We start from the raw sequence: 24,307 nt of genomic DNA, 5'->3' as shown, positions 1-24,307 counted from the left end.
TTTTAGAAAGTCAGTCAAATAGTGACAAGTACCAATACAACACATCTAATATCTATAGACCTTGCCCGTGCTGAACAGTATAACAAATTTACATCCATAGAAATCTTGTATATATGTATGTGTAAACGCAGGTGGATATATTTCATCCAAAAGTCTAAGTCCTCACAAAATTTTAATATTATACAGATCATTGTACTTCAGATGATTCAATGATTCCATTTTTTCCTCAAAAACACACTACAAAGCAATCTATAGTAATTCATTCTTTTAGTTATATATATATATACAAAATGTAAAAAAACAAAAAAAAGAGAAAATAAGTGATCCATGGGTAATACTGCTACTGCTAAAAGTATAGTCATATAATTGTATACACTGTACTAAGGAAAAGGCTCTATGGATTTCTACAACCAATTAAAAACACGATTAAATTGTTTCAGTCTAGTTCTCAGCTTTCTAGGCATGGTTCAATAAAATTGGAACTAGTCAGGGTACTTGCTACAGATTATTTTTAATAATTAAATAACAAAGAATAACAATTTGAGAATGTACACAAAAACTGCTTTGTCTGTGTAATATAATCTAATGTCACACCATCTGAATACAGTGTTTTCAGAACTGGTTTAAAGCTGGCAAATACCACATCATTTAGTAAGAAAGCACAGTTGTAATCTTACTATAAAAGTCCTGTTTGATCAGGTATTGTTTGGAAATTACTAAAACATTTTTGTCATAAGATCAAACTATGTTGCAGTAACTTGTGGTCAGAGAGTTACATGCAGTTTTATTACACACTTCAAACACGATGCACATTACAAAATACAAGTTACATATTTAAGGATATTGAAGAGCTCAGAGGACTCAAACCGTGTTACCTGTCTCTCTTAATGATGTACTGATTTTTGTAATGATATGGATTAAAAAGAAAAATCATTAGGGTGCTCATTCTGTTGTGTTATTTATTCCACGATGCTCAAGCACTTTTCTAAATGTCTCGTGTAAATGACAGCATTCCTGCCACCAAATGTTTAAATTCTTGGTTAACAGAATATCTACTAATTTACCATTTGGAGTGGCTAATCATTATAACTTATGATTTGATGTATATTTCAAGATTCCTTTTACACTCCATAATAGAATTACTTGGTCATATTGGTATGGAAGTTTGTCTTTAACAGAAGAGAAAAATTTAAGCTTATAACTATCTTCAAGTCTTCTTAAAATGCTAATGTTATTGAGAGATATTTTTCAAGTACATTGTAAGATATAAACATATATAAGATTAAAAAAAAAAACTGAAATGAGTAAATAATATATTCAGTCCTGCATCAGTATTGAAAAAAAAAAATGCAAAGACCTTATTTGTTCTGGAAAACATAAATTCCTGATATTCTTTACTTGAAATATGTTTTATTTAGTATTACTTTTTTACTTGAATTGAAAAGATGAGAAAATTAAAAACGTTTTCAACAAGCAGGGGTTCTAAAAAGTACATACACAACATAGTAGGTCTGGTATGATGTTACAACTAATGTACATACAAGGAGACAACATAGTAGGTCTGGTATGATGTTACAATAAACACACATACACGGAGACAACATAGTAGGTCTGGTATGATGTTACAATAAACACACATACACGGAGACAACATAGTAGGCCTGGTATGATGTTACAGTGGCAGTGAAACTTGTGAAATGAGCTTACCTTACCCTCTTTGAGGGACAAGTTATTAAGAATACATCCTAAGCTTCAAGAGTAGTATGAAACAAATGGAAAATTACATCAATATAGATACTAGGTGGATATACTATTGATATTCCTCTAATGTTTTACATAACAGGTTATTCTATGATATGGGAGAGCTATGGGTCACAAAGTACATACAGTGAAACCACAAATGAAGAATACAACATTAACAGTTACACATGAAACTGAAAAAACAAAACAAAAAATATTTGTATAGATACACAGTGAGTTCTCAATGATCAAAATAAAGGGTCAAACTGTTATCAATCTTGGGTGATGCAAGAAATCTTCCAAAAACATCATTACAATGATGATGATAAAAACCACCATGATTATGCAACTCTGCTTCACAGACCATTACTTTAGACATACAACTGTAATTCCTTGGGGGAAAAACCAACATAATGATGCAACAATTATTTCAAAACACCACTGTGTTGTACAAAAATATTATGAACATCACTATGAAGAAGCAACAATGAATTCAAGAGCACTATTATATAGTGCAACACCTTTGTAAAGATACAATAATGATTTTAAAAACTTACTAAAAAGATGTAAAGATACAAAATACACTGGTTATAGTGAGGCAATAATGATTACCAGAACCAAACTGTGGTGATATCAGAAATAATACCAATAATATTGCTGTAATGAAACAGTAGTTGTAAGAACACTACAATGTTGATTTAGAAGAAAATGTTGTAATGATACTATAAAAATTTATCACGAGCAGCCCTGTAGTGATTTATCACTGTTTCCATGACAACTCAACTGTAGTGTGTTCAGGGATTTGTCAAAGCTGAAATGTTATACAATTACAGAAAAACTACTCATGTGACTTAATTTCTAGATGTATTTCTAAGAGAGGTACTGAAATATAAAATTAAAAAATAGAAAGTGTTAGAATTAATGTAGCTTTTCCATTAAGCATCATTACATTTAAAAATGGCAACTCTGAAGTCATATGGTAAGCCATACGAAGAAAGAATTCAGATATTTTTCTCTTTCTCAGAGTTCTTGCACAATAATTTGCCATGAAGTATTTAACCACCTGTTGACTGTTTATTTTTATCTTATCAGAGTAAGTTGCTGCAAAAAATTGTTAATATTTTTGGATGAATCATCAGGCAAAAATTTTTCTGCTTTAAGTACTGCCAACATCATCTACCAGTAAATATATGTCTGATTATGCAAATAAAATAAAGCAGCCACAAAGGTATTTCAAGATTGCTTTTGCACTCTATTACCGAATCAAAGATTAAAAATGCTTAGGACCATTAGTTTAGAGTATGAGAAATATGATCAAAATAAATGCTTTAAACTTCATTTTCCTTCAAAAATATAAAATGAAAACATAAAGTTTAAGAATTGTTTAAAACTAATTATGATGAAAATTTATCAAAATACAATGCCACAAATGACATATTAGCATATCTGAAGATCTATTATTTTGTTACTAATATTTATTTTCATGAAATATGGCTATAAGAACATAGAAAATATATGTTTGGGGTAAAAAAGGGGGAAAACCAGATAAATAATTATAACTATACAAAAATTGAAACAGTTAAATTCTATAATTTGCAAAAAAAGCATTGCTGGTACCCTAACACAAGTTTTTAATTATTCATTATGATCTTTCTATTACAGTAAGTAATTGTATTGAAATATGAAAATATTTATTGCATACTGAATTTAAAAAATCATAATAGAACGTTTTGTCTGAAGGTTCCAAAAATCAATTATTTTTATACTAATAAATATAACATACTGCCAGCAATCACCCATTTGTATTAAATATTAATTAATGAATAATATAACATGAAAATTATATAAAACCTCGATTTATTGAAATAATTGTTCTTCTAATATATGTAAGAGTGTGTATGTGCATATTCCTATACATCCACAAATGGAGGAAACATTCAAATCAATATTGCCATGCTTGTATAAAACTAAGAATACAGTACCACGCGAGAAAAAAACAGAGTAAAATATAAGGTGCCTATAATTATGAAAAAACTTCCTTTTTTAATTCCCTCCTATTTTCAAGAAAGAAAAATATGGTATGACTTAGCAATTTGTTATCTTGGATAACTGAATCTTAGAGAATCTTGATTAATACACCAACACGACTACTATGCAGTGGTAATTTTCCAAAGTTTTACCAAGACTAGTATTGAAACACAGAGCAAAAAGAAGATGTATTAAATTTGGTCAGCACCTACAACAATCTACCTGACTGAGATTAATCTTATTAGGTTAGGCTTAGTTGACAGGGAGTATAAAGTACTTGTAAATATTATGTACTTCAACTTAATATGACAGAATCATGCTCCGTATCATGGTGACCTGAGCATTCACATCTGTCAAAGGTCAAAATTAAGGCTCACATAGAAAAACATATCAAACAAAAACCGAATGAACTACTGATTATTAGAAACACACACACACACTGTATAAGGATGGACCTTTGATGACAGTGAATTTGCTCTTCTTTCAGTGTTCTAATTGAGAACTGAGGCAATGGGCTGTATATGTGTGCTTAAAGGATTCATTCACAAAAACTAACATGAAGTTGAAAAAGGTCTTCTTTTGCTAGATATGTCTATTAGTATTGAGAGCTATTTCTTTGTTATTTAGTAGATGTAGACCTATCAGATTGTTTTTTCTTTGGCATGTGGTATCCTCCTTCTGACTTGATCAACATAAACACATAAATATACAAGTATATTGGTACTAGTTTTGTTATTACATTTTCTATACTCCATTGAGATGGATTTTTCTGACTATCATACACATGGCACTCGTGGTATTCCCGTAGTCACCAGTTGCTGTGGCAGTCAGTACCGTGGTGGCATCTTCATTAAACTACCTCAACTGATTAGCCTTCTTGTAAGTATTGGCATGTACATACAGATATCAAACCAAGCGATCTCCCTGTACATTGTGGGGGACAGCCCCCGAATGGGATGAATGTCGAGGAGCCTGTACAAAGGAAGAAGACAGAAATTATCATGTGGTTAAAAGTTTTCCTGAGGAAGGTAACACTAAATGCGTGTGTAATAAACAAACAAATAACAATAAGCCATGCATGAATAAGCTAAAACAAACATGAAAAAAAGCAGCACAGACCAAGCAACAAAGGAAAGGTGGTGCTCTTACAAAGAGTAAGAAGTTGGGAACTGCAGGACTAGCTATCTACCATGGAGAAATCTTCTAGCCTGTGAAAAATAAGGAAAAGCAGTCAAGCATACATCTATAATCTTTTAAGCTGCTTATAAATAATGGCTTAAAATAAAACTGAAAAATAAATCCAATAAACTCTAGTGCTCATTGACAGTTTTTAATGTATACACAATCAAAGAACTGTTTATTACACAAAAACTGGTGAAAAACTCTTTTCTGATACTTAACTATAATAAACTATTTTTAAAGTGCAATTGTTGATTGATAAAATCATTAACATGTAAGCAAACTTTAATAAACTAAATGGCAAAATTCAATATTAACAATTTTTACAATAATCTGCTAAAGTTAAGGAACATAAAGTCAGGGAAAAACACGCTTCTAATAAAAAAAATTTATATAGTACATTAAATATAAACACACTTTATGCAATACACTAGTAATGCAAAAATGTTATTGTAACTTACTGATATTTTTTTTTTACTTTAATTATCATAAGATATAGAAATAATGGGCATTGATTATCCTAATTTCTAGAATTAAATGCTTAACACATCAGCAAAAATAAATACTTTAAGCATTTCTTTTCATATTTGTTTCTGAATACCAGAAGAAATTATTACAGTGTGATGTTCATTATTTTAACCATGATTAGCTGATATGCATGCGTGACTAAGTTAATGCCATCTAGACAGAAACACACACTTTATACTAATCAAAGGCATAAACTAAGGAGCAGCTATCCTAATTTTAACTCTGTGAAAGACAAGGGATATATTACTTTAATCTTAAAAATGTACTTCCTCTCATATTCCAAAAACTTGTGTCAGGCAAAAAAGTTGATTACTCTAGTATTACTGAATACTGAAGAAAATGTAATCAACTTTAAAGTCACATGAGATGTGTGTATCCATAAGTACAATAAAGATGGATTTTAAAACTGTTTATATGATTTAAACATTGATTTACCTTAAAAGACAAACAATAAGCATTTGTTATTTGTTTACAGATTTACATGTCAAAGTCATAGTATGAAATACACGAGGTTAAGCATCTATCCACACTTAGAACATAAAACTTATTGGCAATATTTGAAAAAGAACAAACAAAAACATACAGCATTGTTACAATACAGATTTGAAAATTATTAGTACAGCCCAAAATCAACAACAATCCAGAATAGTAGAAAGACTGAACCACCAAAGATCAGCTATTTCATTATTTTTGTTGTCTTTTTTTTTCCAGTAGGTCAAAGGTCAACATTAAACATAGGAGGATGACCATAATAGTGTTTTGAAAAGTTATTTCTAATTTCTGAAACAACAAGTGACAAGTTATGAAACTTTATCACATAAATCTGAAGTGACTGCACATTTATTAAACTATAATTTTTTTTGTATTAGAAATATGTATACTACCGATTCCATTACATATACATCATATTTCAGACAGAATTACTGCTTTATTTACTAAAACGCACTGCTCTGGTTCTTACATTTGCTTTCTGGTTAGTATAATAATAGCATACTAAGCTAGTTAGTGAATGACATAAAATAGGAAACACTGTATATCAGTATCACCTCATACACCATGGTAGTTTACTAAGCTAGTTAGTGAATGACATAAAATAAGAAACACTGTCTATCAATATCACCTCATACCATGGTAGTTTACTTAACTAGTTAGTAAATGACATAAAATAAGAAACACTGTCTATCAGTATCACCTCATACCATGGTAGTTTACTAAGCTAGTTAGTGAATGACATAAAATAAGAAACACTGTCTATCAGTATCACCTCATACCATGGTAGTTTACTTAACTAGTTAGTAAATGACATAAAATACGAAACACTGTATATCAGTATCACCTCATACCATAGTAGTTTACTTAACTAGTTAGTAAATGACATAAAATAAGAAACAATGTCTATTAGTATCACCTCATACCATGGTAGTTTACTTAACTAGTTAGTGAATGACATAAAATAAGAAACACTGTCTATTAGTATCACCTCATACCATGGTAGTTTACTTAACTAGTTAGTGAATGACATAAAATAAGAAATGCTGTCTATAAGTACCACCTCATACCATGGTAGTTTACAAAGCTAGTTAGTGAATGACATAAAATAAGAAACACTGTCTATCAATATCACCTCATACCATGGTAGTTTACTTAACTAGTTAGTAAATGATTAAAATAAGAAACACTGTATATCAGTATCACCTCATACACCATGGTAGTTTACTAAGCTAGATAGTGAATGACATAAAATAAGAAACACTGTCTATCAATATCACCTCATACCATGGTAGTTTACTTAACTAGTTAGTAAATGACATAAAATAAGAAACAATGTTGCACCTGTGTAACTAGTGCTTCAAGTTTCTACTTACCTCATCTGGCTTTCTATCTGTTCCTTGAAGAAGAAGGTTGGAATATTCCCTTTTCAACATCTGTTTAGCCTTTAGGAAACAAAGAGTTACATTTACAAACACTTGCATATGTCTGTAACTGCAAAGATGATAAAAGAAATTTAATGTACATGCTCAGACTCTAAGTAATTATAAAGTAATATGAAAACTGTTTTAGTATCATTACTTACTAGACTAACAGTTGATGCATAGCTTTTCTTTAATAAATCTAACTTATTAGTCACAGCATGAGCAGTTTTCTGTACAAAATGAATTAAAACTAATTCTAAATTAAGCCCCTCAAACAAAGCTGGGTCTTTAGTAGAAATTTGATTTTTAATGATGACAATATCAGAGCTGTAGCAACTGTGTAAAAAAAAAATGAACAGAATTTGAAAAAGCTCATGTAAGATAAGAAAAGAACTAGAAAAATCCATGTTTGATGAGAGTAAAAATAAAGGAATCTGAGTGAAAAATAGAAAACAAATCCAAAGCAAAGATGTAAAACTGATCCATGGTAAACATTGTTATAAGAAATCATGATTCAAAGTAAAGAAGAAGTTAATAATAATTACTTCTTCAATCATTTTTTATTTAAGCATTAACTTCCTGTAGGAAGACAACTGGACTAAGACTTAGTTAAGCTAGATGGGTCCTTAGTCGTTTTTACTGACTATATATGAAATTATTTTCTTTATCATTTGAAGCAGAATTTCTTGCATGAAAATAAATAAATAAATCTATAATAAGTAATCAGTTGGTTTCTTAGGGCAATTTTACATAGCACAGAAGAGATAAAGCAACGTCCAAATTTAGCCTCTGAAAATAAACTGGGTTGTTTTAAAAAGTACAAACTACAGAGGAAAAAAATAAACTAGGTATAAATAAGGAAACTTGCAGTTAGCTAGAGCTTTAATCAGTTTGTTGTTAACTAAAAACATTGTTCACTTATATCATAAGACACCCATAGGAGTTTCAATAAAATATTCAATTTCAACAGAACTATTTCCATGAAGTTTACCTGAGTGTTAGGAGTTGGAATTTGAAGAGCTAAAGCCATTGAGTTATAGTCAAAATTATCATCTAATGCTATAAGAGCTCCATGTACTCCTGATTCTAATAAATTCTGGGAATATTCTTTCAGTCCTACAGAATTCAACCATTTGATGATCCTGTCATTAGACCATACCAACACATCTGTGGATGAAAATTTCACGATAGAAAAAAATTAACACATGCATAACTTGAATGATACTTAAATAAGATAGCTAATCCACATTAAATTATAATTAATAAAAAATATATGCAAGAACAATTGAACAGTTAAAGCACATTGTAGTGTTTTTTTTCAGAATAAATTGATAAAAGTTTTATCTAAATCTTACTTGAATGCTATAACCACCTTAGTTAGAAATTTCAGTTTGCATGTTTCAGTGACTAGCTTGTAATGTGCTCAGGAAGTGAAGGTTTAATATCAATTTTAGTATAGGGCCAACAAAGAACTATGCCCAGATAATATAAATAGTACACTGATTGAACTTTTTATCTTCTATATTGTCCAAAGCAAAAGAGATTGCATATAAATTTGCAGTGGTCATAGAAGTTATGAATGTAGCTTCTGTAACTACACAAATTACAACATTACAAATACAGAGCTTCGGGACTGAATGTAAATTCACTGGTGACAAAAACACATGCAAATTGTTTTGCATGAAGAAAATCAAAACCATTTGCAGTATTCCACTCCAGTGACAGCTCAAAAGATAAGGGCAGCATTGACTGTCAAGGAGCAAGATAAACAGGGAGTGGAAGAATACTTCCAATTTACCTTCTTTATCTTCTCCCAAACAATCTTAGAATTGTTAGGGGCGGGGTGGGGGAGATACTAGTAATAAATTTTTTCCACAAGTCTGTAGGACTTCCATTTAGTACATTGGGTTTAGGATCAAGTCTGTAGAAAAATCAATAATGTTGAAAAAATGGGGTACTTGTGAAAGATTCCTGAGCCCTATACTGGGTCAAGTTGGCATGCTGATTCATAGTGATTCACCATGGTCAAGGGTAAAATGGGAAATGTGCTAAAGCTGCATGAAAAGTGGGATCAGTCACAGCCTCAACAATCACATTAATGGACTATTGGCTGACATTGGTAGGACCAAATTCTGAAACAGTATTACAGGAAGGCCAGTTGGTCTTCAACAGTTTTCAATGTGGCAAACAAGTCAAATTAGGCCAGCTCCCGCCTCTTGTTTGAAATTAAAATAATAGTTACCACGTGGAAGGTTGTCTACCTTTCAGTATAGTGAAGGAAGCAGGCAAGTATGTCATGGTATCAATATTCAAGAAGAACAGACCCATCACAGTAAAGGACTGACTAAGGGTGTGAAAGTATGTCATGGTATCAATATTGAAGAGGAATAGGCCCATTACAGTAAAAGTCTGACTAAGGGTGTGAAAGTATGTCATGGTATCAATATTCAAGAGGTATAAGTTATGATCGGAGAACATACACTCCAGAAATATATCTCTTTTACATTTGTCTTAGCAGAAGCCCCAAAACAGGCTGTGTCTTCAAGGATGACAAAGAGGGAAGAAGATGATATACAAGATCATCAAGACCAGTATCTTCCCTAGGTGATAGATACAGGTAACAAACTGTAATCATAGAGAAAATGGAAACTTGAATGGCAATGGCTTCTAGTGACCTATAAAATGGTATGAGCATGGTGCGAGACATGATAGCTAATGAACAATGACACAACACTACAAACAATTCTACCACTGATTGTCTTTCCATAACATTAAAAATTGCCAAATCAAGATATTAATGGTTGAAAGTAATAAGCAGTCAAGGCCTTTACGTAGGCTAACTTAGAAGGAAAACTTTGAAAGTTCTACTAAATAAAAGTGACCATTATCACCTAAAAGGTTTAGCCTTGATGGGTCTATCAACTTCCATAGCACAAGTACTGGAAGTTCAAGACTGACCATTCTAATTTCATATTTCAGCTTCAATATAACCAGTGTTATGAGCTTGCATACTTCAGCATAAGATAAGTTAATCAACATTTTGGTATGCTTGACTTCCTTTCTATTCTTCCCCTTAGGGCGAGGTCATGAGTAACACTTGTATGAGCTTTTACAGTTGATTTGAGAAATGGAGACTCAGCACAACAGATGTCATTGCAGTGGTCTTTACTATAACAACAGACATAGTTAAGGTTACAGAACAGGAATAATTTGCTAGCTGACAGTTGAAACAACCATGAAGATTTGGAATACAGAGATGTATGGAGCATGTATTCCTGCATTGATATGGGAAGAGAGGATAAGACAATGAAAAAGTAGGAATAATACAGAACTGCCAACATTAAATTTTGAAAAATATTAATCCCTACAGAGACAAGAGAAAAATAGCAAAAAATGTAAATGGTGTCACCGCTAATTATGTCATTATTAATACTTACTAATTATAGTGTACTACTGATCAAGATCACTGTAAGTAGCACTCTTGGCTTTCTTTAGAAAATCACCAGTAAATTCAGCACAAATTCTAAGGTGGAGTTTGATAATGATCCTCAAAAGTTTTTATGAACAAGCAAGAAAAATCCTCTCACAACCTGCATTGCAGTGTGGCATTACAAGGATAGACTTTATTACTTCAGAGAGTTTATCATATTCAAAATTGCCCAGCTCATCTTTCATTTTTCCAATACTATTCCAATACTTGTCTGCTGGCTCACCAAGATCCATACGAGTCAATGGATCAGCCTGGTAGGTGAAAAATTGCTGCTGAAGACAATTCAAGGTGCATCCCTTTCAATGAATGGCTTGTATTTTCCAACAAAGTACTCTACCAATTCCACAGAACAACTTTTTCTGACATATGTGTCTGCTACTTCTGTATGTTTCATTGCAATTTATTACATCTTCACAGAAAGAAAGTTGGCTTCCTCTGACAAGCTTTGCAAGGAAATGTTCAACTTCATAACCAATTACCAAGTTCTCATTTTTTAACTGAAGTTTTCTGTCTTTGTAATTCAAATCCAAAATATATGAACAATTAAAAATTGCATGTGGTATCACAAGTCTGCTGAACAAATCCTTGAAAAAGCAACAGGATTCTCTACAAGCAATGGTTGAGTGGGACCTCAGACTGTAGTTTCAAATTATACTCATCAAAGATTTGAATACAATTGTTCAGAAATAATGAATATACAACACATTTCCTTGATGTAAATAAATTGTAAAGTCTTTCCTCTTGTAAATAAGTTTCCTGGTGATTTAGTGTCAGATGTGTCTGAACTTTCTCACTTGCCTTTGCAATTTTGTCTGCTATTTTCTCAGAGGAACCATTTTTTAAAGATCCAGATCCCTACCCAGGAGACACATTAAAAGACTGCCTATGCTTGGAAGGTTTTCTTTGCATTTTTCTAAACAATAAATCTCTGATCTGTATGGAACAGACATTGGTTTCAGATGGATTTTTTGTTTTTCTTTATTCATCATTCTTTCTTTTCATCATGTTTGGCTCCAAATATTGCTCCAAAAGTCTCCACTGCTCAATTAACCTCTTTAAGCATTTTCCAAGAGATAGCCAGCACGTTCACACATGTTTCAGAATAGTTCGAGTCTCCACATCACATAGATTCTGGAATTCTCTACACTTTTGTTTCCTATTCATGTTCTTATTCAAATAGTAATAGATGTTAACAAGACTTTCATCAAACTGATACTGCAACTTCTTTGCTGCCTTTCTGCTGCCAAATGAAGGAGGTGGCATGGCCCTAATCACCATTTCAGGGTTAAGTTTCAGAAGATAACCTGCAACTCCTTTTTTTCTCCCTATCATCACATTTGCATTGTCAACAGCTAATGATACATAATTTTCCAACTTTAAAGACAATATTCTTGCCAGTTGATTCTCCAATTAAATTGGAATTAGAAAATAGTGCATTTACTACCTTTTCCTTGTTGTCATCAAAGTATGCCACAACAATAGAGTACAGTTTACTGTTAATGTCATTACTGCCATCAGTGGACATTTCAACAACTACTGCAAAGGTTTTGGTTCTACAGCATCTGTATCTTTTAGCTATTTCCGAATCCTGAAACATTTTGGTAAAAATTTGCGAAGTAAGGCCCGAAACCAGCAAAGGAAGATTGTGTTCCATAATGAAGGAGGTGATTAAACATTCTGCTCTGATCTCATTATTTTCTGATTTGGTATCATGTTTTACAAAAAAATGGGTCCAATTTATTAATTCCAGATGCCCTCAAACAATTCTGTTGGTGTTTATTAGTGTTGAGATGTTTTTGATGTCACTTTTACCTCCATGAGCAACGAAGAAATCACAAATTGTACATCTTGCATAATTCATACCCTATAATGATGATACAATATCATTGATCTTTTTTGAATACTAATACCCAAACTTTTGCTCACTATAAACTGTTCTTTTCTTTGTTGGAGTCATTGGGGACAAAGCAGAACCACATTTTTCTGCCATTTTCCTTCAAAAAATTTTCAACACATCCTACACACTCACTACTTACACGTTTTTTTAATAGACTATTTCAAGACTTTGTAAGATAGAGGCAGAGAGCAGTGAATTATTTCTGGAAAAGTATTTGTAGAAAAAAATGTTGATGAAAAAATTCCAGAATTTCACATAAAATAACACAACAATTCGTACAAGCATAAAAAAAAAAATCTGAACAATTATGCCTAAACCATAAGAGCTAGCAGGTCTGATAATACCCTAGGTGGCTCATACATTTTATTCTTATGGATAGAAATCCATTTCACAGCTGTAATGCCTTGGTTGTGACACTTGAGACTCCCTCCCCCCTCCGGGATATGTAGATCAAGTTCAGTAATTAGAGCTGTAGAAGAGTTAAAGGTGTTATGGAGAGATAGGATACATTACTGACTGAACTTCTCTTGCACTACACTTCTTAATATTCAAGGAGAGCAGCACACAGAATTCAATTTCTATAGTTATATATATCTGTGGGAAGACATCAATTGCCACATAAGAAGAAGGGGGGGGGTTACTGTCTGAAATGTATGAGAACTATTGAAATAGTTACAATCTTGTTATGTTTGCTTCTTGCTAACTAGTTATAAAACAGTTTAGTACAGACCTCAATGTGCATGTTTCTGTGAACAGTTTGAAATGTACTTGTAAATTTGTGGATAGAATGTTCTGTGTCTAGTTTATTATACTTCTATAAAATATTACATAATACATATGCTTTTTCAATGCTATTAGTGCCAACTTTGGTATGTTTGTTTCTACTATCAAGTCATAATGCTTCATTAAAGTTATGGCTGGCATATTTCTGTGATCAGCTACCAACTTTGGTATGTACGTTTTTACAATCAAATCATAATGCTTCATTAAAGCTATGTCTAGAATGAAATTTTGTAGATTTTTATTTTAAAAACTATATACATCTGATATCTTATCTACTCTTCTTTAAAAAAACAATTCATACATACTTAATAAGAAGGAAAAGGATTTTTCTATTTCACATCTTTAGGGAAGCAGTAAAAATCTTAAAAAGAAAATATTTGAAATTCGGAAGAAATATTATGTAAAGCATAACATAAAAACAAATACTGTGTTAACAAATAAATCTAATCTTATATTCTTACCTTTGATTTCATGTTCACTGTTTCTCCTCCTTTCAGCAAGAAGCTGCTTATCATAATTTAATCTTTTTAAGCAATTAATACCATACTGTAAGCTTGTCCTAGTGAAAAAAAAAGAAAAAGGGGGTTACAAAATTATAAAGATAACAACATTACAAAACTAATGATTTGAAATGTTTTACTATAAGATTAAATTACTTTTTTTCTAGTCTATGCTCACACTATATACTGCACAAATAAACATTTCTAACTAAAGAGAGAAAAAAAAAAGATTGCTGTTTGGTATTTTCAAGTAGAAATTGGCTTTCCCAACAAGTATTAGATAGTCAGATTCAGTAAAAATAGCATACTTGCTCAGTAATTAAAGACAGTAGTATGAATCCAATTACTTGACTGAGTTTTCCTATTGTGTGTGCGTGTCAAATAATTGGACTGAACAAGTTTGAAAAAATGAATGCAATCTTTATTACAGAACAAACAAAAAATAAAAGTGTGTGTACTTCCATACATGAAAAGACCATCACTTTTACTAGACTGTGATTAGCTCCACAGTTTTCCTTCTTTCAGGACAGACTTCTGTCAAACTAAACATGATAATCTTAAAGTATGCCTTTACTCAAAGAACTCCAATCAGAACTGGACTATAAAAAACACACACCTGAATTCAACAGATAAATTCAGTTTCTTTGTACAGTCAACATTGTCATCCTGTGACCTTTGTTCTCTCAAAAAATTGGTCGTCTGTAACATTTAAACAATGTTAACTCTACCAGCAAAGGATATTACAGTCTGTAATCCTTTCATCCCAGATTGCTATATATGTTACTGCAATATCCTCTTGAGCAGAATAGACATAATCTACTCTAAAGAACAAAGAAATAAAGCATCTAGAACACAGCAATCTCAATGACTTTCTGAACCATGTGTTTAACTCTTTCACAATGAGGTCAGTCAATTTAACCGACCTCCTAACCATTTTATACTTGTTATAGTTTCCATACTATAACTTTTATTACAGCATGTGTATCTTCACAAAAGTTGTTAAACTTTTAGTAAACATTACAAGTCTTTTGTACACAAAAAATCATATTTTCTAATGACGTATTTTTACTAAAGATTTGTCCCTGAATATATATATAGTTTTTTTTACTAGTTCTACAGCAAAGTAATTTCCATGTTAAGGTTAAAAATACTTTTCTTTGTCACAATAATTTCAAATTTAATTTCCATAATCTCTAAAACCTCCTAAATAAATTTCAAATGTTTTTTTCAGTAAAACTTTATATTTTATCTACCTTCTCTACCCTAACTCTATACAAGGTTGGTCAATTTGACCAACTTCATAACCACCAAAGAAAAAGAAAAAAAATCTAGATTACCTTTTTTTTCTTTCCAGAATGACTTTAAATTGTAATATAAAACTACATTTCTTTGTCCTAAATAGCTTTAAACTTGTAACAGTATACATCCATTTATACATAAATCTTATTGTTTTATCATCCTTTGAACCATGTCTAACTACTATTCGTGCCATTAAAAGTTGTAAATCACTTGGTAAATGTGCAGCTCATGTTATGCTATTGAATTACATTACACACAAGCAGTATACATCCATTTATACATAAATCTTATTGTTTTATCACCCTTTGAACCATGTCTAACTACTATTCATGCCATTATAAGTTGTAAATCACTTGGTGAATGTGGAGCTCACGTTACGCTATCGAATGACATTACACACAAGCTACTTACGAGTAAACCTTGTGAAAATTTTTTATTATATCATTACTATTTATTTTCCCTAATATAACCTTAACTAACCTAAAAAGTTCCTTATTTTTACATTTTAGTTACTTTTATAATAATAAATAAAGAATACACCAGAAAAACAAAAAATAAAGTAGTTACCTTGGTAATTGTCTTTTTTTTTTGCTGTCAAATCTTGATGCTACTTATCCCCTACTATTTTTTTTTTAAATACTAATGGTATTACTGCAGTATATAATTTTTAATTTAATTACATAATACTCCAAATAACAGAATATATCCCATAACTATCACAAATTTTCTGGCTTTCTAACAATGCAACAAGAGCCATAAGAAATTCAGCTAATCTCATCAATGTGTTTCCAATGGGAATAAAGCTTGAACTAGAAGTGAAACTGACAATTCTATATACAGAAAACAATGCAATATAATAAATCATTTGATAGAGTAAAACCTTGTCTTTCTATTGGTTATAAATAACATGTATTGAATGTCAGAGAGAACTTTTGGCAATTTCTGAAACAGAGGATGTAACAGGTGAACATGGCAAGAAGGGTCTGATTTTGTAGCTTATGGCTCAGTAACCAAATAAGATTGAAGGTTACAAAAATCATGCTTTGCCTGAGTGAAGACAACATAATAATGAGTAATTTACATTAAATTTCATACTTCTTGAAGAGGTGGAAAATAAATTACAGAAGAGGGGATGCCTAGAGAGAAAATGTCACAATTCTCATGATAGGGAAAATTCAGAATTTTGTTTTTTAATATTGCCTTGTAATATTAAGAACTTAAAGCTTGCAAACAATCCAAATATGGATAATTGGTTAAATGTTTATGCTATATTTATTGGTATACCATGATAAGAAAGTAGTTTAATTAAATTTTGAATGTAACTCCTCGTGACATGTACACAAAACGATGCTCATGGCGAGAGGGTTGAGCTAAAACTGCATAAAAACTAACTGTATGAAAACATTTTAAAAATTCCATTATAACTAAAGCAGGTAGAAACCATATGACATGCCTACAAACCACAGCTGTGCACAGCTTACACTCCATTTCATTATTTCAATTATATTCTAAGTACATATTTACAGCTACATATGAAATGTGTGAACTTTCTTGAAGCCCTAGTATCATGTTAATTCCTCGTTGAAATTTTGGTTGAAAAACAAAGTGAAGTTATATTTTAACAGTAAATGTTATTTAATGTAATTTAATGTTTACTATGAAAAATGGCAAACAAAAAAGAGTTAACTATTAGGCTTACATCAAAACTACTTAACCAGAGTCACATTTACAGAATCATTAAGTTCACTGACACAATTAATTTGGTAATACTTCAATAAACATGTTAAATCATGTATATATTTTTCTATGATCTGAGGAAAAAAGCATGATGCGGAAAATATGTTTAACTAAAGAATCATGGAACTTTCTTTCAAATGTTTCACATTACTTACACATGCAAGATTACAGTTAAAGAAAATAGAATGCTAATTATTGATATACCTGTTTCAAATATATGGATTAGGTCCTCAAGAAATTAATGTCACGTTTTGTAACACTTTCATTAACCACCCCCAAAAAATTTATATCACATATAGTAGTTAAACGAACCTCCTAAATGTCACGTTAGGGTAGCCTATATAATGTGTAAAGTTTAATATGCTCTAATCCCTTATACACGAGGAGACACACATTCTCGGCATGTAATGCTATTTGAACACAAGAAGGAAAACAATGCCTCTGTAGCCACAAAGAATATCAAAGAAGTTTATGGAAATGTTTTGAACATTCATAAGTGTCAATGATGGTTCAGCAAATTTCATTTAGGTGATTTTAGCCTTAAAAACTGTGATGGCAGAAGATGACATGTTGGAATTGATATTGATGCTCTGGAGACGCTTGTCGAGTCTAACCCAAGGCAACACACTTGTGAAATAGACCTAAAATTGCATGTCTCTCCTTAAGAAGGTATTTGGGTGCCTCACAAACTCTCCAATGATCATCATTTCCAATGTATGAACACTGCTTCATCTCTTCTCGCAAGTAATGCGCGTGAACCATTTTTGGACAAAATATTCACTGGTGATGAAAAATAGATTCTCTATGCAAATATTAAATGGCAAAAACAATGGCTCAGTCCTAAACAAAAACCACTTCCGACCCAAAACCTGGACTCCATCTGCAGAAAGTGATGCTTTGCATTTGGTGGGACATCAAAGGAGTAATTCATTTCGAACTCCTCAATCCACAGCAAACTGTCAATGCAGAGATCTATTTTCAGCAACTGGAACATTTAAATCAAGCCCTTCGTCAGAAACACCCTTCACTCGTCAATCGGAAAGGTGTTCTTCTTCTCTACAACAATGCACATCCACATGTGGCACATTTGATTCAACACAAGATTATGGAGTTGGGTTGGGAATTTCTCCCTCACCCACCATATTCTCCAGATATGGCACCATCAGATTACTATCTTTTTTGTTCGCTGCAAAACCATCTTAATGGGAAATCTTATGCAAATGTAGAAGGTGTTAAAGAGGACATCGACATGTTTTTTGTTTCAAAGCCAAGTAATTTCTTTAATCAGGGCATTAACAACCTAACTGTAAGATGGAAAAGTATCATTGATAAGAATGGATATAGAATTGTTTGGATATAGAAGTTGTTCAGGATTTTATCTAAAAAATAATATGTGTGTGTGTGTGTGCGTATATATATATATATATTTTTTTTTCTGTACTTTTAACCTGACTGAACATTTTTTTAATGAAATACTCAGTTTAACTGTAGTAATTAAGTCATTATTTTATTTTTAATGAAAACTTATTCAATATTACACACAACCTATAAACAGTTAAGTCTTTTGCACATTCAAAAGGTGAAATTATAGAGTTCATTTAGTAGTACACTTTTGTTATATATTGTATTTATTGAACATTTCTCAGAGGGTAAGAGTTACATTTCCCACTGATATTGTTCTAACACACATGTGTATATTCATGTTCTGTAGCTTCTAAAGCAACTGCTCACTTCTCTAAAGGCCAGGTATACAATGTACAAATAAATTTCATGGAGTTTTTGGTTAAACTTACTTACTCACCTATGGAAGCTATCCACCATTTTCAGATGGACTCGCAAATCTTTTTTAGTTAAATGATCAAGCATTCGGGCATCAACTAAACACTCCATGAAAGTAGATCTGTACTGTGGTAAGCCAAGACTTGGAAGCCATTCATTTCCTATCCATTCATGATTCATCTCACCAAATGCTAAAGTCTAACAGTAAAAAAAAAATATATGTAATATAAATTTTGAACAACATGCTACACATACACACTAATAATTATTTTAAAAAACATACAGAAAAAAGTTAGCAAAAGAATTCAGGACCCAGCACAAATACCAGAAGTAGTACATTTTACATTTTATTTACTTATATCCTTTACTTAAGAAAAGAAAAGATGGCAATTTGTTTAAAAACATAAACTGTAGAGTTTTACTAATCAGTGATAATTTAAAGTTGGTATTTAGGAAGAACACATAAACTGACTTTTCACTTAACAAGACTAGAAAAGTCATAACTTCTAAAACTACTTTTTTTAGTAGGAGAGATTTTAAACATAATTTGGCAAAACTAGTCATTACAATAGAGGCAGCAGTGTGTTATACATGAACTTTACTAGTATACTAACTTTGACTTTTTATAAGAAAGTTCTTACTGTCAAAAGTTTCAATATCTAAGTGAATCAGATTCAAACAGAAAATTAGTAGGTCACAATATACTATGCCACAGAAATAGTTATAGAGGCTAATAAAATTAATATTCATGAATTAATTCATAAAATTGGAATAGGTGCAATGTCTGCTAAACTTAAGTTGCATAACAATGAAAAACTTCCATACAATTTTTTATAACCCAAGTTTTTTGAAATAAGTTTAAAAAAATGTGTTTGACACAAAATATTTCATTTGTACTTGTTTTTCTTTAGTTATGTAATGATTTTGAACAATATGTAATTTGGTAATATCCTACTTCAATAAACATGTTAAATCGTGCATTTTTATCATTTGAAAAAAAATGCATGATTTGAAAACATGTTTAATTAGAGAATCATGGAACTTACTTTCAAATTATGTATATATTTCCTGTTCTATGTATATATACACTAACACATACCATTAAAGATCTGACTACTTTAACTCCTTTCGTGATTTGTTCAAGATAACTCAAGGACTCTCCATGTTTCAAAAAATAGTTGCTTGAGTTAATTAGGGCAAACCATTTTTCACCATATTTCTAATTATTTCACTGAATTTATTTGCATGTTGTCATGTATTACAATCATTGCTCGCTAGATGGCATTGGAAATGTTTGTGCTAATCTCTATTGGATTTATTTTGAATTATGCATCATAAACACTGGAGAAAATCATTCATAATTTTTACTGTATTTTCATTGAAATAATATATATCAGTATAAATCCAGGTTCGTAATATTTATTTATCGAGTATATTTTGTGCAGAAATATAATAGTAAATCATAAAAGATCTTTGGTTTCATTACTTTGTATGATAAAACAAACACACAAAATTTGTTGAGCTCATTACCAAAAAATGCCTGATATGGAAGGGGTTAATAATACTTTTAATGGTCTATCAAAAACACAGTATTGTCTTTTACAACTGGAGTTACAAGCTTTCTTTAGCTGAGCTTTCTAGGAGCTGAAGCATGTGTTACTTTCTTTAAGAGTAACAACTACTTGTATATTACGGTTAGTAAAATTTTTAAAACCATTATTAATATTAAAGAATATATTTGTGCCAGAGAAAGTTATATTTTAAAAATTTATGTTATTTTCATCAATATGTGAAAAGAAAAAATCAAGTAAAAACGTCTGATCCTCCTCCTGTTGTTACTCACATTCCTGGTTCAAGCTGAAATCCACTAAACCTTGCAGACACGTCAATAAAATGTTAGTAGTACTGCTATCTATTCACTAAGCTCCAGAAGTACAGCAGCACTATAAAACTACCATTTAACAGTTTTATAAAATACCTAGTATCTTAAAGATGTTTCATGAATACATAACTTAAAAAACTAAATTTTTATTAGTATTTTTCATTTATAAAGCCAGCTCATTGTCCAGTTGCAGTAAGGATCATTATTTCTTTTAAACCTATTTTTTTCTGTAACTACAAGTTGCAGTTCTATGCACAACACTAACGATTCAAGTTTGTTTCACATATATGTAATGAGTCTCAATGAAATGCCAACTTATGAACAATATTTTAGCTTCATTTGAAATAACTGCCTCTGACACCAGAAGGTTTCCTAATTGATGGATAAGACACAACTTTGTAAAGTTTTATAAGTGCTGGTTTAAGACAAACCTTTTGCTCTTTTAAGGTTTTCCAACTGCTAGTTTAAGACATTTTGCACAGGAAGGTTTACTAATTGTTGGTTTAAGAAATAACATTTTGCTCTAGAAGGTTTTCTAGTTGATAACAACCACCAATTTATGATTGACACTATACCTAATTAACATCTCAAAAGACTTAGTTGCTAATTTTCTGATGATATTTTCATACCATGTATACTTAATGTTCTGGAATGTTTGACAAGTGATTCCCTCATGCTAGTTTACTTACAATTCTGCAATATTAAGTGGAATAATTTTTCATGAGGACATTTCAAACTATATCTAGAATATTTAAGCTGATTTTTTTGTAGATGTTTAAATATCATGTCTACCTATTGTTCTGGAATGTTTAGTAGTTGTCTATTTTAATACCAAGTCTGTTATAGACTGATTTAACATTAAGTTCAGTTAAAAAACATGCAAAGTCAAGTTATGCAGACAAAATGCCTGATAATATAAGTTGAACAATGTTTCAGATCATTCTTGTATTCTTTCTTCAGAAACACAAAAGTGATCCAAAACGTCATTCTACTTGTCAATAACGTCTAAAACAGCCATGTTTAGTAGGTAACCTGAAAGATTCAGTACATGGTTGATCTAATGATGTTATAACATCAAGCCCATGTATTGTTCTAGAATGTTTGGTGGGTGTTTTTTTTTCTGAGAAAATTTCAATATTAATTCTACTTACTGTTCTGGAAGGTTTAGCTGCCGATGGGCTGGTGAGAGCAACCATTTCCTGGATGGCTAAGCGAAGTTTGAGTCGATGCAGAGGATTGCTAATACCAATCTCTCGCTGGATTTCTGTATCAGACAATGCTGACATAATGGCACCACTTTTGACATTGGCTCGACAAGCTGCAACGTACCAGGGTGGCATCCCCACCCACAGCTTCAGATAATAAAAATGTATTGTTAAGTATAAATAAAGTTTTATAATTAATGGCTTAAGAAAAAAAAATTAAATATTCAAAATGTTAAAATACTGATCTAAAAAATCTGTCTCAAAATGTTTAAGGGAAGTTACTTATGTGCCACTGACAAATTTTACATTTTTTTAATTTGTTAATTTCTCAAATATCTTTCTATTCTATATGGTAGACAAAAATATTTTTTCAAAGCCTATAAAAAAGATCCTTTGATTCAACAATTGCTGATATTGATAAATGGTGTAAGTTTTATTCCATATACACAAGTATATATTTTCAAAATACAAAATCAGGCTAAAGAAAATAAACTAATGAAAAACACATTAATTTTGAAGAAATTAATACATTTATGTCTTGTAACACTAAAACACAACAAACTAAACTAATGACTTAAATGTAGGTGGTTGTGTACAAAACAATGCTCATCAGCCAAAATTTCACAACAAATCCACATCATTGGCTCACAAGTATGCATACATGAAGCTTACTTCTGAGAGAAAGAGCAGAAAATATACAATTACAATAACATATCAAGATCTTGCTCTTCCAGCCTGGTATTTTCCATGTCATTTTTTAGTTTTTGAAATAAACAAAATTAATTTTTCATTTATTTCATAAGAAATGTTAAAATTAAGCTTTCTATTCACCTCTAACCATGCTACTATAGTTGGACCATTCCACAGAGCAAATGGAGTTCCTGCCTTCATTGCTTCTGCTAATAATTCATGTCTGAAATTAAGAATAACAAGGTAATTAGCACTTCAAAAAAAAAGTATTGCCACTAGAAAAAATGTAACTCAACTAATCATTCAGTAGAACCATGCAATACCACAATCCTGCATACAACTCAGCAGTGAACACAGAAACTGAAGAAGGGATCCTATGAGCAATCACCAAGCTACAAAAAACCATGGCAGAGCCAAAAGAGTCACCTGATTTCGAACAATCCATAAAAACAGGAATAGAAGAATGGTTCAAAAGATGTTTGGCAAACAGAAGACGGTACTTCTAGTTGGGAATATCCGACTTCCTCAGATGACTCAAAGAAAGGTCACAGGTAGGGATGGTAATGAGCCTTGGTGGGATGGGCTGATCATTGGACTCAGTAACATCATCCAATTATAGACCCAGTTCTGACAGCTGTGACTGGATACGCAAGCCCAAAAGAGGAATGGCAGACCATCTATTTTGAAACAGCACAGCCCACCAAGGAAGGAAGACACAACCTCAGGTGGGTAAGGATCAAAGTTTGGTAGCATATTGTAAAGAAAGTTGCAAATGTTGGAGGTGAAGAGGAGGTTCAGGGGACTTGGTGTACAGACTTTGGACTGGTGAAGTGTGGAAAGTCCCCTTGCAGAGTCAAACCCCCAGATGGTGTACAGCATCCAACATCTTCAAGGCAGAGGAGCTGGCAGAACCATAGACTGGAGACTCATAGTCCAGTTTGGACTGTCTAAGGGCATGATAGATCTTGAGCATGGAACATCAATCCACTGCTCAAAAGGTGGAAGAGAGGACATGAAGGATGTTCAGTGCCTGTGTACACCTTACACGAAGCTGCTTAATGGGAGTAATAAATCAGCTTGCGGTCAAACAGAAGACCCAAGAACTTTATCTCAGGAACTATGGGAAGAATACCACCACTTAGATGGAACTCAGGATCAGGGTGTAAACCTCGCTAGGGGCAAAAATCGACACAAATGGTTTTGAAGAAGAGAAAGTGACACCATTTGCTATGGTCCACCCTAACAAGTGAGAGAGAGAGAGGTCTAAAGCTGCCCCTCAATAAACCTCATGTTCGACAACCAATAAGAAATGTGGAAGTCATCAATATAGAGGCCATTTGCAACAGTAGGAGGAAATCGTTTAGTGATAGCATTGATCTTGATGCTGAAAAAAGGTGACACTCAAGACACAACCCTGAGAAACTCTTAAGTTCTTGTGTGAAAGAATTGGACAGGGTCAAACCCACATGGGCTTTGATTCGCCTGTAAAGTAAAGAGTTATGAATAAAATTGAGAAAATTGCCACACAACCCATAGAAGTGGAGGTCTCGCAAAATGCCAAACCTCCATGTAGTGTCATAAGCTTTCTCAAGATCAAAGAAGACAGAAACAAGATGCTTTCTCTTGAGGGAGGCTTCCCTGATCAAGGTTTCAAGAT

At 31.8% G+C, this 24,307-nt stretch overlaps 1 protein-coding gene across 8 annotated transcripts in view; it reads right to left on the bottom strand.

The window, feature by feature from the left end:
* Positions 1–274: 274 nt before the first annotated feature.
* LOC106466668 (liprin-alpha-2-like) overlaps positions 275–24,307 on the bottom strand; it is a 304,000-nt gene continuing 279,967 nt past the window's right edge. For 5 of the 8 annotated variants that reach the window (XM_022395228.1, XM_022395251.1, XM_022395263.1 and 2 more), the window contains 7 exons: positions 22,792–22,873; positions 21,907–22,107; positions 18,896–19,071; positions 14,020–14,117; positions 8,380–8,555; positions 7,341–7,409; positions 275–4,740 (listed from right to left, as the gene is read on the bottom strand). In XM_022395228.1, coding sequence (XP_022250936.1) covers positions 4,675–4,740; positions 7,341–7,409; positions 8,380–8,555; positions 14,020–14,117; positions 18,896–19,071; positions 21,907–22,107; positions 22,792–22,873 — 868 coding nt within the window. In that variant the 3' untranslated portion in view covers positions 275–4,674. Of the gene's footprint in view, positions 4,741–4,917; positions 4,977–7,316; positions 7,410–8,379; positions 8,556–14,019; positions 14,118–18,887; positions 19,072–21,906; positions 22,108–22,791; positions 22,874–24,307 lie in introns of those variants that run through there. The other 3 variants (XM_022395235.1, XM_022395242.1, XM_022395270.1) reach the window with 3 other exon arrangements.

This window comes from Limulus polyphemus, unplaced genomic scaffold, assembly GCF_000517525.1.
Source record: "Limulus polyphemus unplaced genomic scaffold, Limulus_polyphemus-2.1.2 Scaffold75, whole genome shotgun sequence".
Taxonomy (NCBI): domain Eukaryota; kingdom Metazoa; phylum Arthropoda; class Merostomata; order Xiphosura; family Limulidae; genus Limulus; species Limulus polyphemus.
Note: the sequence above shows the minus strand (reverse complement) of the source record. Positions and strands in the feature narration are given on the sequence as shown.